The sequence below is a fragment of the Octopus sinensis genome, linkage group LG4 (assembly GCF_006345805.1).
Source record: "Octopus sinensis linkage group LG4, ASM634580v1, whole genome shotgun sequence".
In the NCBI taxonomy this organism is placed as follows: domain Eukaryota; kingdom Metazoa; phylum Mollusca; class Cephalopoda; order Octopoda; family Octopodidae; genus Octopus; species Octopus sinensis.
The window spans coordinates 124,018,708-124,035,268 of record NC_043000.1 but is presented as its reverse complement, the minus strand read 5'-3'; the positions used below and the strand labels follow the sequence as shown (position 1 = coordinate 124,035,268).

Here is a 16,561-nt window from a genome sequence, read left to right as displayed (position 1 = left end):
TCTTGACATCAGATAATGGTTGTAAATGAGCATCACCATTATGTATGTGATATTGTTTGTTTCCAGTCTTCTGTGAAAAATATGTCTAGCTATGCAGAAATATTACCTCGCCTGAAAAGTTGTGGGTTGGTGTCAGGAAGGCTGTCTGGCCATAGAAAGTCTGCCTCAACACATTGTGCCTGATCCATGCAAGCATGGTTAAGTAGACATTAAATGATGATGATAATCATTGGCTTCTATCAAACCATCAGATGATAACGATGATGAAGTTGATATCTTGCAGATCTAGCAACTGCATGAAGCCATCTTCTTCATTAAAATAGCTATATATATAAAGCTGAAGTTGTCTGTGTATGGCAGGTTTGGTAGCCTTCAACTAACACTATCTTCTCCGAGACCCTGCGGTGCAAGTTGACCAAAATTGAGAGTATGATAGAAGAAGGCTTGCTCTTCCTACCGTAGACGAAAAAATTCAAATCAAACCATGTTAACACCAAAAATTCTTTACATCAAAAAGGTGCTTTTTTTCTATGAAAATCCCTATTTTTTACGATTTTTTGACTGCTGTGCTGCCATTTTTCGGTGTATTTCAACCATAAAAATGTTCACTTAAAGAGAATAACAAGCTACATAATGCAAAATTTTTACTTTTCAAAAATTCCAATTCTAAAGGGTTGAAACAAACCCAAGCAACACTGGGTGATACTGCTAGTAGTACCATAAACCCAAAGTGTTGTAATGCTAAAGAGGTTTGTGTGGATTCTTGCTTTTGATAGTGATTATATATTTGAAGTGGAATATTCTTTTGGCTTTGGCAGGGAAACGTCTATTCCGAACTTGGCTTTGTGCACCCTTGTGTAACCCAAAGTCTATCAATGATCGTTTGGATAGTCTTGAAGATCTCATGAACATTCCAGATGTAAGTGCTGAGACAAGGGAACTACTGAAGAAACTTCCAGATTTGGAAAGAATTTTAAGCAGGTTTGTATATATATATATTTCTATTATCATTTAAGTATCAATCTGTATGGCTGTGTGGTGAAGAAATTTGCTTTGCAACCGTGTGGTTATGGGTTCAATCCCACTGCAATGCACCTTGGGCAAGTGACTAAATATAGGCCTAGGCCAACCAATGCTTTCTGAGTGAATTTGGGTGAAGTGTGCTCTGGGGATACTTTTTGTTTTTATTCCTTGAGCACTTGAGGTTGCTTTCTAATTTTTCTTCTTTAGACACTAAATTTGGGTCAGTCAGGTCTCTATCATTTTCAGTTCATATACATGTGGGTGATCAAGTACACATTTTTGGTTGGCATCAAACACAGGTTATTTACTACATTGCATCTAATTCTGTTGAAAATATTGGCTTTGGGAGTTGACTGATTTGTGGGTATCCATATATCAAAGATTTAATTAATTAAAATATAGTATAAATAGAACTCTTTTAAAAGACTAAGTTTACCTGGAAAGTCCAGTTTAAAAAAAATTCTTTGAAGCCACTCCTACATGGGCATAGGAGTAGCTGTGTGGTAAGTAGCTAGCTTACGAACCACATGGTTCCGGGTTCAGTCCCACTGCGTGGCACCTTGGGCAAGTGTATTCTATAGCCTTGGGCTGACCAAATCCTTGTGAGTGGATTTGGTAGATGGAAACTGAAAGAAGTCAGTCGTATATATGTATATATATATGTGTGTGTGTGTGTCTGTATACGTTTGTGTGTTTGTTTGTGCCCCCAACATCGCTTGACAACTGATGCTGGTGTGTTTACATGCCCATAACTTAGCGGTTCGGCAAAAGAGACCGATAGAATAAGTACTAAGCTTACAAATAATAAGTCCGGGGGTCAATTTGCTTGACTAAAGGCGGTGCTCCAGCATGGCCACAGTTAAATGACTTAAATGAGTAAAAGAGTAAGAATAACTTTTCAAAATATATACATGAGTTTTCAGTTATTTTATTTATTTATTTTTTTTCTTTTTCCATTTTCTAAGAATTCATGCTCTTGGATTATCTAATCGGAGTAACGAACACCCTGATAACCGTGCAATTCTCTATGAAAGTGTCACATACAGGTAATAGGTTTTTAACCTTCTTTTTTTAATAATGATCCATGTATTTTATCCTTATTTTACCCTTTTTCTAAGACTTGTGTTTGTAAAAAAATGAAATTTTATTTCATACATTTTAGTAAACGAAAAATCGAAGATTTCATTTCTGCTTTGGAAGGATTTAAAGTTGCTCAAAAAATAATAAAACCATTCCAGGACAAAGTTGATGGTTTCAAGTGAGTATCATTTTAAAGTGTCTAATTCTGTGTGTGTGTGTGTGTGTATATATATATATATATATATATATATGTTAGTTAGTTAGTTAATTTGGCTCAAAAGCAAATAGCAAGGCCATGTAGGGGGACATGGAGTTAAGTACAGGGTGGTGATTATGTAGAGTTCAGGCCACTTGAGGTCAAGGGAGGCTTTGAACAAAGCGGTCGTCGGCATCTTCACCATCTCGTCTGGCAGCTTGTTCCACGGATCCGCAACCCGGACGGAGAAAACTCCTCTCCTTCGATTGAGATGAAATCGTCGCAGGTAGAGCTTTTCGGAATGACCCCGCAGTCGACGCTCTGGAGCAGGAGTGAAGAACAGCTCTTTCGAGAGGTTACACTTTCCGCTTATGATGTTGTGGGCGAGAATGAGATCACCACGGCGGCGGCGTTTTTCAAGAGAATAAAGGTCGAGCGTCCTCAGCCTTTCTTCGTAGGACAAATTTTTGAGACCATGAACCATGCGGGTAGCCAGCTTCTGGACTCTTTCGAGATGCTGTATGTCTTTGAGGAGATAAGGAGAAGAGGCTTGAATCCCGTACTCCAATATGGGTCTCACCAGCGTGACATAGAGTGGTAGGAATATGGCTGCTGTGAGCATTCCGAATGACCGTTGAATCAAGAACAGAATTCCGCGTGCTTTGTTGGCAGCATGGACGCACTGGGCCGATGGCGAAAAGGAGGAATCCACCAAGATACCCAGGTCCTTTACCTGATCAGTCCTCTCCAGCAGCAGACGACCCGGCTCGAAATCAAGTTGAGTTGCAGGAGGAGAGCCAACAGGCAGATGACAGCACTTTGACACGTTCAGACACAGGTCCCATTCGTTAGACCACTTCCAAATTTGGTGGAGGCATCGATGAAGATCCTCTATATCACCGCACACTTGTACTGGTGTGCAGGTGACATGTAAACAAAAAACATGATTTTTTTCGTGGCCGTTGCCAGTATCGCCTGACTGGCACTCAAGCCAGTGGCACATAAAAGCACCCACTACACTCTCGGAGTGGTTGGTGTTTTCATCATTCTTTGAGAGAAACTTTAAAATTTTTAACCAGGTGTGGAGTGTTGATCAAGTAGTCTGTTTTATTTTCTAAAGAATATGCAAAAAGTGATATCACTGAAATTAAGTTAATATTATTGTTCACCAAATTACTAAATTTTACCTGGAGCAGAGAGGTTGTCCGTGGCATTGGAAGGACTTAGACAAGCTTGATTGACTGTATAATAAATGAAACAGTTGATTACTTAATTGGTTAAATAGTTAACCAATTCAGAAATAAATGATAAAGAAGTGAAATAGAACCAGTGTTTATTATTGATATAATGAGATTTCGAGGTACAACAATATATGTTTCAACTCAGGAATTAACATCAGAAATCTTGCAAATCAAATACAAAAACAATATATTTTGTTTAGTCAGTGTAATAAATTTCCATGCAACATGTATTAGAGGGTGAAAAAAAATATTATGGGGAAAAGTGGTATAAGACAGACCCCTCATATATAAAAATAATAATGAAATTGTTGTATACATATATAAAAATATTGTATACATATATAAAAATAATAATGAAATTATTGTATACAGTACTCAGGTGCACCACAACTTGTCAAAAGTGCGTTTAAAGCATATGCAGTAATGTACAATTGTCTGGGAAGTGAACAGTGTATGAGTCAGATACATGCTTGCGTGTGTATGGAGGGGAGAAAATCAGGTGTAGTGTTGGCGAATCTCAGGAAGCATGGAAGTTTTGAAGGATGCAGTGCTCCGACAACTAACAACTGATGCTGGCAGTTTGTTCCATACTTCAGCAACTCTTAGCATGAAAAAATGTTTCCAAAAGTCATGGGAGATGTGCTGTTTTCTGACTTAGTAAACATGTCCACGGGCGTTAGACAGGTGGAGTTTGAAAAGGTACTCAGAGTTACTGTTAGTAAGATGGTTAATAATTTTATGGGTGTCTGCCAAGTCAGCTGCCAGACGTCGGAGTTTCAATGTTATCCATGCCCAGGGAAGTACTGGTTATTAAACATTTTTCTTGTTTGAGGTAACATTTATCAACACAATACTTCATTGTTTTAAGTGTCATGAAATATGTTGTAATCCTAGTTTAATGGTCTCAATTACAGATCAATTCTGCTGAGAAAGACAGTTACTGTGAAAAGTTCATCATCTTCTGGTTGTTTTCCTGATATGGCAGAAAAACTAAAATATTTTGATGTAGGTATTTACATAAATCAATATGTTTTTGATAAAGAAAATACTTCCATGTAATGGCAATGTTTAATTTTTTTTCTAAATCATTTCATTATTCCCATGTTTCTGATCTACTAATTTATGGTGATGTAAATGAGCCAGCCATTGTTGTCAAGGGACAAACACAAAGACCCCCTCCCTTTCTCACATACACACACGCATGACAGGCTTCTACATAATTTCTGTCTACCAAATTCATTTGCAAGGCATTGAAATTGTAGTTGTGACACCTGTGCTGGTGGCATGTAAAAAGTACCACCCGTACGTGGCCGATGCCAGCACTGCCATGACTGACTTCGGTGCTGGTGGCATGTAAAAAGCACCAACCGATCGTGGCCATTGCCAACCTCCCCTGGCCCCTGTGCCGGTGACACCTAAAAAGCACCTTCTACACTCACAGAGTGGTTGGCGTTAGGGAGGGCATCTGGCTGTAGAAACACTGCCAGATCAGACTGGAGCCTGGTGTAGCCTCCTGGCTTCCCAGACTCCAGTTGAACCGTCCAGCTCATGCTAGCATGGAAAGCGGATGTTAAACGATGATGGTGATGGTCAGCCCAAGGCTATGTAGCAGAAAATAGTTCATCAAGGTACTGTGCAGTGGGACTGAACTGGAAGCCAAGTGGTTGCAATGTGAGCTGTTTAATCACACAGCCATCCTGTGACCATGTATAACAATTTAAATTAAAAGTTCAGTAGTTTAAACATATTGGTTGGGGTATTATCAGTGAAGATGTTTGCATTCCTTTGTAAAAATGTATCTTGTAATTTAGTAAGCAATATCAGGATTAGTTACTTGAATAAATGAACCCCATGAGGTGGGGTGGCTGCTACAGCGAGTATCTCTGGCCATTTTCTGTGGCAACACAATCATGGTCATGTCCACAGGGAAGGCGGCGGGCTGGCAGAAACGTTAGCATGCCGGACGAAATGCGAAGCTGTATTTCTTCTGCCGTTATGTTCTGAGTTTGAATTCCGCCAAGGTCAACTTTGCCTTTCATCCTTCCGGGGTTGATGAATTAAGTACCAGTTACATGCTGGGGTCGATATAATCGACTTAATCCCTTTGTCTGTCCTTTTTGTCTCCTCTGTGTTTAGCCCCTTGTGGGTAGTAAAGAATTAGGTCATGTCTACTGGGTGTGACTGAACACCATTTGTTCTGGAATATATTCCCTTCCTCTCATCTTCTGCACCTTAACTTCCCCCAATTTTTTTCTATTTCTTTGTTTCTTTGTAAATGAATTTTGATTCAATCTTTATATAAATAAAAATAATATTCATTATAATTTATTGAAGCTCTGTTATATATGAAACTTTAACATGACATTAAAGCTTGATTTTTCAGTTGGTTTTACTTGGCTGATTGTTACATTTTGGTGTTGTTTTTTCTTAAATCAGAATGGGTTTGATCACAACAAAGCTAAGAAAGATGGGGTCATAGTTCCTAACAAAGGTAGGTAATGATTTATTTTACAACTTTCACACAAATTTCCACCCTATCTGTGATGCTAAATATCTTAAAGTTTTCATTGACATGTATCTCTCTTACTTCTGAGTGGACAAATGCGAAATGAGAACTATAAATGTGTATGTGTGTATTCCTGAAGATGGTTAATTATGGAGAATGGTGTGATTTACATAAACATCATCATCATTTAACATCTACTAAAATGCTTGCATGAGTCAGATGAAATTTGCTGAGGTAGAATATATTGAATCTTGATTTAATAACCCAACAACTGAATATTTACATAATTCTCAAATATTAGAACAATTTTCCCAAAAGGTTTATCCTCATTCTAATCAAGTTATGGAAACTAATTAACCAGGGTTGTTGTGGTGTGGTTCTGAACATGCAGTTGTTCATTTTTCCATGCTTTCATGGATAAGACAAATTTTGTTGATGCAGATTTTCTACAGTTGGATGCCCTTCCAGTCACTAGCCCTCACTTGATTCCAGGCAAGGTAATATCTCCCTAAGACCATCATGTCTTCATAGAAGACTGGAGACAAAGGGTAGCATTTGTTTGATCATCACACTAATGACTATCATGCAACGTCTAGGCAAAACAGATATATGTATATATATATATATATGTATATATATGTGTGTGTGTGTGTGTGTGTGTGTATATATATATATATATATCATCATCATCATCATCATTTAGCATCCGCTTTCCATGCTAGCATGGGTTGGACGGTTCAACTGGGGTCTGTGAAGCCAGAAGGCTGCATCAGGCCCAGTCTGATCTGGCAGTGTTTCTACAGCTGGATGCCCTTCCTATCGCCAACCACTCCGTGAGTGTAGTGGGTGCTTTTTACGTGCCACCCGCACAGGTGCCAGACGGAGCTGGCAAACGCCCACAGACGGATGGTGCTTTTTATATAAATATAAGCCAACAAGGGAATCTTTGTGATTGCTTGACCTGCAAGAAATAGCAACCAAATCTTTATCAAATGGCTTTCTACCATCTCAGAAAAGGAAGGACACATGGCACACTGGACAATTTAGTCCTAGATGTACATGAAGTCAAAAAGGAAAATAGCTGGAATAGCTTTGATTTAGATCCAAGGCTGACCTGAATCTAAACAACAAGAATATATATAAAATGTGCAATCATCCAACCAATAATAGCATTTAAATAAAACAGTTGTTTGAAACAAAAAAAAATAAATAAATGAACCAACCTCTTTGTTGACTAGGTAATCCAATAGGCACAACAATTTTGCGTACCAGAAACTCAGAGCGGAGTCCATATGGACCAATATCACGCCTTTTCAATAACTCTGTCGTCATTATCTCCGTTTCAGTGGAAACAGTGTTTGTGCCACCGGCAGGTGTCTTCACAGACATGTCATCCCACCGAAGACATACCCCGAGAATCCGTAGCTGCAGACCAGCTGCTGCGAGGGATTTGAGAGTTTGCGTGCGATATCGCCATGCAGATTTGAAAGAAGGTCGTGGACACTGATAAATCCAATTCACATTGTTCATTTTGCAGTTATAATTAAAACCAGGAGCTTCCATATTACCACCTTTCCATGCTAGTCATTTCAGTTCATGACTTTCTAAGACAAAAATACTTTTTGATTTGCTAGGAGTTTGAAATTTCTGACATACTGGCATATATATATATATTATATATCCCAGAGCAGCCAACTGGCTCCATGCTGGTGGCATGTAAAAGGGCACCATTCAAACGTGATCATTGCCAACGTCGCCTTACTGGCACCTGTGCCGGTGGCATGTGTAAAAAGATTCGAGCGAGGTCATTGCCAGTACCGCCTGACTGGCCCCATGCTGGTGGCACGTAAAAGGCACCCACTACACTCTTGGAGTGGTTGGCATTAGGAAGGACATCCAGCTGTAGAAATTCTGCCAGATCAAGATTGGAGCCTGGTGCAACCATCTGGTTCACCAACCCTCAGTCAAAATCGTCCAACCCATGCTAGCATGGAAAGCGGACGTTAAACGATGATGATGATATATATATATATATATATATATGTGTGTGTGAGACATGCTTCTTTTAGTTTCTGTCTACCAAATCCACTGACAAGGGATTGTTATTCCCTGCGGCTACAGTAGAAGTTACTTGCCATGCAGTGGAACTGAAGCAACATGGTTGGGGGAGCAAACATCTTACCACACTGCTCCTTATATGTTTTGGAAACTCTGGAATATTTAGGAGCATGGAGGCTGACTGCTCCATTTGTTTTCATCCGTCACTCATCATTGCCTTCACTGTATGTTAGTGTTATTAGAATTTCAGATATTTAGCAGTTGGTTTGCTTCTTCTTTACAGGAGTTGATTCTGATTATGATGGTGCCGTAAAAGATATCAAAGAAACTACCAATGCACTAGATCGATATTTAGACCAACAAAGACAGTTGATGAGTTGTAAGGTAAGTTTTAAATTTAATTTCTATTTCAATTATATTTTATTGTGTCTGGGGAGAGTCATTTTCTTTTTGTGCCTTATGATTTAACACACTCACCGGTAAAATTTCCACTTATTTTTTTATTTTTATTCTCCTAAAATTTTCGTTAAGTCTTGCAACCTTTTCAATAGTCTTGACTCTTTTTTAGGAGAATAAAATTTTAAAAAATAAGTGGAAATTTTACCGGTGAGTGTGTTAAATCATAAGGCACAAAAAGAAAATGACTCTCCCCAGACACAGCAGAATATGCTTCAACACACGAACTCATATCAAGAATCTTACAAACCAAATCCAAAAACGAATTATATTTTAATTATATATTACTTTCTATTTGGTTCCTGCTATTTCTGAAATTTTGTCTTTGCATTCATTGTTTCCAGTCTATGGTATATTGGGGTACTGGTAAGAACCGTTATCAAATGGAAGTGCCTGAAAATATGTGTAAGAAAGTACCAAATCAGTATGAGTTAATGTCTTCCAAGAAAGGATGGAAACGGTACCGTACAAAAGAGATTGAGAGAATGTTCGCTGAAATGACTGATGCCGAAGATAGACGGTCTGCAGCTTTGAAGGATACCATGCGACGAATATTTCATCAATTTGATACAGAGTGAGTAAAATTTTCGTTATAAGGAAATAGTTGTATGTTTTCTGTTTTTGGCATCTGTGTTCATATTGAGGAAAAGTTTGGCGATAAAAAAAAAAAAAACATGAAACCTATTAGTTTAGAATGTTGAAAACTTTTCCATGATACAATGAATGGATTAATTTTCATGTTTAGATATTTATTCTAGTCATGATGTTTATGAAATAGTTTCTCCTAAGTTATTTCAAACTACTAAAAGAAGTTTAAACATGCATGATGGCCATTATCCCTTTCATTACTGTATTTATTTTGAGATGCTGTGTTTCTTTCAATTACTTTAAATATAACAAAGAATTTAGAAAAATAACTTGGTTATCATTAAGCTAATGTTAAGAACATAAATTGTGACTAAGGTTTGGTGGAAGATTTTAATTCAAAACTTATCTAAACAAGACATTTGTACTCAGAGCCAGAGCCAGTTTCAGCTGGGTTGGTATCAAAAGGGTTAATGCCAAAGGAGGTAACTAGCTCTTCAGCATCAGGCATGATTAGTTTTTCTAATTTTTTTGTCTTCAAAATCAATTTTGATGACTGGCATCTGTGCTAGGTGAGTGCCAAGAGTACCATCCAAGCGGGATCGTTGCCAGAGCAGCAAATTGGCTTCTGTGCCAGTGACATGTAAAAAGCATGATCGTTGAGCGTGATCGTTACCAGCATTGCCTTACTGGGATTTGTGTCGGTAGCATGTGAAAAGCCATTCGAGTGAGGTCGTTGCCAGTGCCACTGGACTGGCTCCTGTGCTGGTGGCATGTAAAAAACACCATTTGAGTGTGGCCATTGCCATTACTGCGTGACTGGCCCTTGTGCTGGTGGCACGTAAAAGCACCCACTACACTCTCGGAGTGGTTGGTATTAGGAAGGGCATTCAGCTGTAGAAACTCTGCCAGATCAGATTGGAGCCTGGTGCAGCCATCTGGTTCGCCAGTCCTCAGTCAAACCGTCCAACCCATGCTAGCATGGAAAGCGGACATTAAACGATGATGATGATGGTACCTTATCCCTCTGAAATGTAATTATTTTAATTGGTAAATTATATGCACATTAATACCAACATATTTTTTCTTGGAGTTTTTGTGGAGTTATAGTTTCATTTCAAGTTATTTGTCACGACAGTTATCAGATGTGGGACCAAGCTGTTCAGTGTTTGGCTGTTCTTGATGTTCTCCTCTGTTTGGCCGAGTACAGTCGCTGTGGCGAAGGAGCCATTTGCAGACCAGAAATCGTTTTGCCTGAGGCAGATTCCAAAGTATGTTTTATGATTCTCCTTCTTATTGTTTTTCTACAATTTATTTGTGTTGTTTTTTCTGGTGAACTAGCTTAGTCATATGAGAATTACTTCTTTCCAATATTCACCGTTTTTGTGTCAGTATACTTGGAGAGAAAAGATAATGGAAATAAAAATTCTAGGATGTCACAATTAATGAAGAACCTTTAACCCTTTAACATTCAAACCGGCCATATCTGGCCTAAATATTTTACCTCTTTTATGTTCAAAACCATTCAGATCCAGCCTCTTACCCTATCCTACAATATTATTACCAAAGTAAAGAGTCACATCACAGAAATCTCATAGCTATGAGAGAATGCATGATTAATTCAATGCAATGTGAATAAATAAGCATCACATTTGGTAGAATAATCTGAATACTAAAGGGTTAAAGAAAAATGAATATAATCTTAGTGGCAATGTGGTTAAGAGGTTAATTTCCAAACCACATAGTTTTGAGTTCAACCTCACTGTTTGGCGCCTTGGACAAGTGTCTTCTAAAACCCTGGGCCAACCAAATCAGATTTGGTAGATGGAAACTGGAAGAAGTCTATTGTGTGTGTGTTTCCTTGTCTTGATATTGCTGGATAGTTGTGAGTGTTGCTATCATACAAGCAGTGTCGTTCATTACCAATATTCAGCAAAAAAACTGTTCACGGGGTAATGTTACTTACCTGGAAACAAGTGAGGGCTGGTGACAGAAAGGGCATCTTACTGTTGAAAGTCTGTCTCAACTAATTCTGACTCATGCAAGCACAGAAAATTGGTTGTTAAAATGATGTACGCTTCATAATTTATTTGAAAAATGTGTCGAAGGGGATATAAAGCAGTGCATCTGTTAAGCTGTAATTTTATCAGAAAATTTGATCTGAAGGCGAATGCAAGCCTAATTTCTCTTATATTCTGTTAGAAGAATTTTCAGATCTTTACCTTTTGACCTACAGATTTAAAAAATAATTTTTTGTAACACTTTCAAAGTTCGGACACTGGTAGAATGTGTCATATAAAACTTATATTTACGAAGTTATTTCATGTTAATGTCGTCCTATTTTAGTAATTTCAACCAATCAATGACGTGTATTCAGCTGAATAAAATTACTGCTGTTGTTTGTCAACTAGAACTTCCGGCAATGTATATTTCGTTTGTCAATGTTATTTATGACAATCCTAACCCTAAAGCCTTAAAACCAGTACAAACACACTTGCAATGTCTTGAATAACAGTGACAAACGAAAAATACACCACCAATAGTTGTTGTTGACAAACAACAGCAATAATTTTATTCAGCTGAATACACGTCATTGATTGGTTGAAATTACCGAAATACGAGAACTTTAAGGTGAAATATCTTTGTAAATATAAGTTTTTCTCAAAAATGCTAAGAGTAAAACATGTTTTATATGACACATTCTACTAGTGTCCGAAGTTTGAAAGTGTTTAGTTACAAAAAATTATTTTTTAAATCTGTAGGTCAAAAGGTAAAGATCCAAATTTTCTGAGTCACAAAGAACTGAAAATGATATTCCATATATTTTGGGAGTCATTTCATTGCGTATGACTTGTAATAAATATGTTCATTGTTTCAGCCATTCCTTTTGATACGTGAAGGACGTCATCCTTGCATTGGGCGGTCGTCTGCTGCTGAAGACTTTATTCCCAATGATACTATGATTGGAGTAAAAGATGTAAGCATTTTTTACTTTTAAATTTTATTGTTTTTTGTTCTCTGTTAGTTCTCTTTTTATGAAATATTTCAATATGGTTCTGGTTTGATAAAAGATGGCACTTATGATCACTTGATCATAACATTTGCTGAGTAGATGTTTGGAGTGAATTTTCAGCAATTCTTGAATTACACTTTAGCATTCAGATTGTTCTGTTGGGCATCCAATTGTAGAAACCAAGACAAAAGAGACCATGGGATCTGGCACAGTCCCTGGCCTTTCTGGCTCCTGTCAACCTGTCCAACCTATGCCAGCATGGAAACGGACGTTAAATGATGATGATGAGGTAGAGCTTATTTATTGATGTTTTGAATTAATCATGCATTATGTTGTAGCTTAGAGATTTCAGTGGTGTATTTTCAGAATGACATTGTAGGGTGGGTATGAGAGATTGGATCTGTCTGGTTTGAATACAAAACAGATGAAAATTTGGGCCTGATATGGTCAGTTTAAATGCTAAAGTGTTAAATAGAATAGTTAGTTCAGAAAATTGACATTCTTGTTTTGAATATCTTAGTATATTCACTTCTTCAGCAAGACACTTATTCCTGTCCCTTTATCATACTTTCACCTCAGTCAATACTATACCCCAGTCACTTCAGGGGTCTTATGAGTATTTGATGACCTCATCATATTCGTTCTATGTATTGTCCCCTCTGTGGTCTCCTGTCTGTCTTTGTTTGTCCCACTCTATTTTGGGCCCTTGTGGCTAATAAAAAATCAGTATTTGATGACCTCACTAGTGCCAGTACTGTGAAAAAAGCATCCATTATAGTCTTTGAAATGTTAGCATTAGGAAAAGCATCAAGCTGTAGAGACTGTGCTAATGAAGTCGTTGGACTTTTGTTTATTGATTCCTGTTGAACTGTTCAACCCATGCCACTGGAAAATGAACATTAAATGATGATGATGGTAAATCTTTTTAAAAAAAAAAGTCACTATTTTTTATACTCATGTAACATTGGCTGAAACTGCATCCCAATGAGTAGATTTTCTCTTCAGAGTAAGAAAGTACATTAATACTGATGTAAGTCATTTACAACACCAGGACAAGACATGGCAATTAAGACCTATGTCAGAAAACTGTTCAAGTATAGGTGATGCTGCTATGACTACACAAACAAACCTTATGAACTGTAACCAACAGAAATGCTATCTTTTTCAGTGACGAGAATTCTGTACCCTTACCTGATCACTATTGATAGTCATTGCCCCCCCCCCTTTTTTTTGTTTTTGTTAGAAGGAAAAGAAAGCTTTAAAACTGTTACAAAGCAGTCTTTCAATGAAGTAATTACATCTTTTTTGCATTTATTTTCAGAACATAGAAACTGAAGACCCCACCACTGATAGTCAAGTAGTATTGGTAACTGGTCCAAATATGGGTGGAAAATCTACATTGATGCGTCAAGTTGGATTAATTGTTGTCATGGCTCAGATGGTATTTATTTTCTTCGTTTACTCCTTGATATAATTTTTTTTCCGTTATGTGATTGATCAAAATTGTTATTATTGAAGGATTCACTTTAATGATTATCTGAGGTTCCTTTATTACAACTATTCAGTTTAGTTGTGGAAGAAGAATCTGTTGACATTTAATTTTCTCTCTTAAACATGTCTAAATTGTGATTTCATTTTGTAGGGTTGTTATGTGCCGGCTGAGAAATGTCAGATAACTCCAGTAGATCGAGTCTTTACTCGTTTGGGTGCCAACGACAGAATTATGGCTGGTATGTGTTTAATTTTCCTTTTGTTGTAAGACCAGCTTCAACTGACCCCCCCCCTCATTACATATGTAGTTATTCTATTAACTTTTGAGTGATGATGGAAGTCCAAACGAAAAAAGGTTTAAGTTGATTGAAAATGATAATATACAACGTATGTGTCTGTTTCTGACAATGTCAAGCAAGTGTCTTCTATAACCTGGGGCTTGGTAGATGGAAACTGAAAGAATCCTGTTTGTATGTATGATAGTTATAAGTATGTATGTATGATAGTTATAAGTGAGTGTCACTATAATTTTTTCCAATATTCTGCAAAAAAAAAAAAAATGGGTAAATATTACTTGGCCATGGCCAAATACTATCTTGCTTGGAAACTCTGTGACCCATGCAAGCATTTATATAATTTATATCCCAAAGCATTTTAAGTATAGCTATCAGGTATTATTTAGGATATGAATTGACATTCAAGGCTCTCAAATGTGACTGAATGATATTCTGCACAGTTAAGCAAACCATACCAATTTACAAAAAAAAAATAAAAAAAATAAAAGCAAGAAAAGAAACATTTTGCAACAAGTGTTTTAGCATATTCTATCTTTTACTTGTTTCAGTCATTTGACTGTGGCCATGCTGGAGCACCGCCTTTAGTCAAGCAAATCGACCCCAGGACTTATTCTTTGGAAGCCTAGTACTTATTCTATCGGTCCCTTTTGCTGAACCGCTTAGTTACGGGGACGTAAACACTAGCATCGGTTGTCAAGCGATGTTGGGGGGACAAACACACACATATATGACCGGCTTCTTTAAGTTTCCGTCTACCAAATCCACTCACAAGGCCCTGGTCGGCTATAGTAGAAGATACTTGCCCAAGGTGCCACGCAGTGTGACTGAACCCAGAACAATGTGGTCCGTAAGCAAGCTACTTACCACACAGCCACTCCTTCCTTTTTTTTTTTTTCCTCTTCAAAGCAGCTAAATCAAGCAATTTCTCTTCTCTCATAATGCAAGTGAACCTGTAGTTTTTCTCCCTTTCAACATCATCTGTCAGAATGAAATTGAAAGATAACTCATGCATAACTTTTCTTTTGGGGTGAGAGGCTACTTGCACTTGTCTGTCACCTTTACTGCAGCAATATTGTACCGATATTCAATTTGTATATTTAACGCTTTTGTTAACTATATTTCTGTCGAAATACACCTTTGTTTCAATAAATTTTGAAAGTAATAAAGAATTTAGTAAAATGTCATAAATCTGGTATTTGGAATATAAACTGAAATTTTAATGTAGCTCACTATAAAACGGGAAATTTATAACTACGATTGCATGAGTATTACATGTGGAACCAGCCAAAATCACTGCTGTACAATATTTTTCCAGGTGAAAGTACTTTCTTTGTGGAACTTAGTGAAACTGCTTCAATCCTACAACATGCAACAGAGAATTCACTAGTATTATTAGATGAACTTGGTAAGTTTTTTTCTTTAAACTGATTATTGATCTATTAATCTGAATATATTTGCATAATTAAACTTTAGTTAATAATACAATATCTTGTTCTATAAATTGCCAATGTACAGGAAGAACCATTTTCATCATCTCTTTGTAGGCAGAGGAACTGCAACCTATGATGGTACTGCTATTGCAGCTGCTGTAGTGGAGGAAATCTCAAAGACTATCAATTGCAGGACACTATTTTCAACTCATTATCATTCTTTGACCGACATGTTTTCAAGTGATCCCAATGTTCGGCTTGGCCATATGGTAAGTCTCCTTTGTGAAAATGGCTGTGATAGCATATGTATCCAGTTAACCGTATAATCTCCTCCACTAATTCTCATATATAGTAATTTCAGTTCAATAAGGGTTTGAAATTGTAAAATTTCACAAGCTGGGCACACCAATGATATTTAGTAATTGGAGAAAGCACAATGAGTTTGACAAATTATCTAAGATTCATCATTGTTCAATTTCCATGCTAGCATGGGTTGGATAGTTTGATCGGGGTCTGGGAAGCCAGGAGGCTGATCTGGCAGGGTTTCTACAGCTGGATGCCCTTCCTAACACCAACCACTTCGTGAGTGCTTTTTTACATGCCACTGGCCAGGAGGCTGGCAAAAAGCTATGATCAGTTAGGCCATCTTTGTCACATGCACGGACGCGCCAAGGCGGTGCTGGCATCGGCCACCGGCACGGGTATCACAACTACAATTTTCATTTGATGTACTTGACTCAATAGGTCTCCGCAAGCACAGCAGAATATTCTTAGGTAGTGTTTGGTGAGGTATGCACTTTATAAAAACATCTTTTATCTTTTTAAAGGCATGTATGGTAGAAAACGAGAGTGAAGATGATCCTACCCAGGAAACTATAACATTCTTGTACAAGTTTGTAAAAGGTGCATGTCCGAAAAGTTATGGTTTCAATGCTGCACGACTGGCCAGTATTCCCAATGAGGTAAGATGAATTTTAATATGGCCAACCGTCTTTAAGCACATGTCTAAATATTTATAAGTGACGTATATTTCTATTTTATCACCAGATTATAACCAATGGTGTGAAAAAAGCCAAAGAATTAGAGAATAAGATCCAACGTATTCATTTGATCAGGTATGAATGAATCCATTTAATTTTCCTTTAACTGTGTAGTAACCCAAGTTACTATTTAACTAGCGACTTAC

At 37.4% G+C, this 16,561-nt stretch overlaps 1 protein-coding gene across 1 annotated transcript in view; it reads left to right on the top strand.

The window, feature by feature from the left end:
* Positions 1-16,561, top strand: part of LOC115210797 (DNA mismatch repair protein Msh6) — a 43,605-nt gene that overhangs the window by 26,880 nt on the left and 164 nt on the right. Inside the window, exons 20-34 of the mRNA XM_029779535.2 lie at positions 819-981; positions 1,989-2,069; positions 2,186-2,281; positions 4,455-4,545; positions 5,977-6,031; positions 8,388-8,488; positions 8,905-9,134; positions 10,284-10,416; positions 12,024-12,122; positions 13,480-13,599; positions 13,801-13,888; positions 15,261-15,350; positions 15,490-15,644; positions 16,203-16,337; positions 16,423-16,490. Coding sequence (XP_029635395.1) covers positions 819-981; positions 1,989-2,069; positions 2,186-2,281; positions 4,455-4,545; positions 5,977-6,031; positions 8,388-8,488; positions 8,905-9,134; positions 10,284-10,416; positions 12,024-12,122; positions 13,480-13,599; positions 13,801-13,888; positions 15,261-15,350; positions 15,490-15,644; positions 16,203-16,337; positions 16,423-16,490 — 1,705 coding nt within the window. The remainder of the gene's footprint in view (positions 1-818; positions 982-1,988; positions 2,070-2,185; positions 2,282-4,454; positions 4,546-5,976; positions 6,032-8,387; positions 8,489-8,904; positions 9,135-10,283; positions 10,417-12,023; positions 12,123-13,479; positions 13,600-13,800; positions 13,889-15,260; positions 15,351-15,489; positions 15,645-16,202; positions 16,338-16,422; positions 16,491-16,561) is intronic.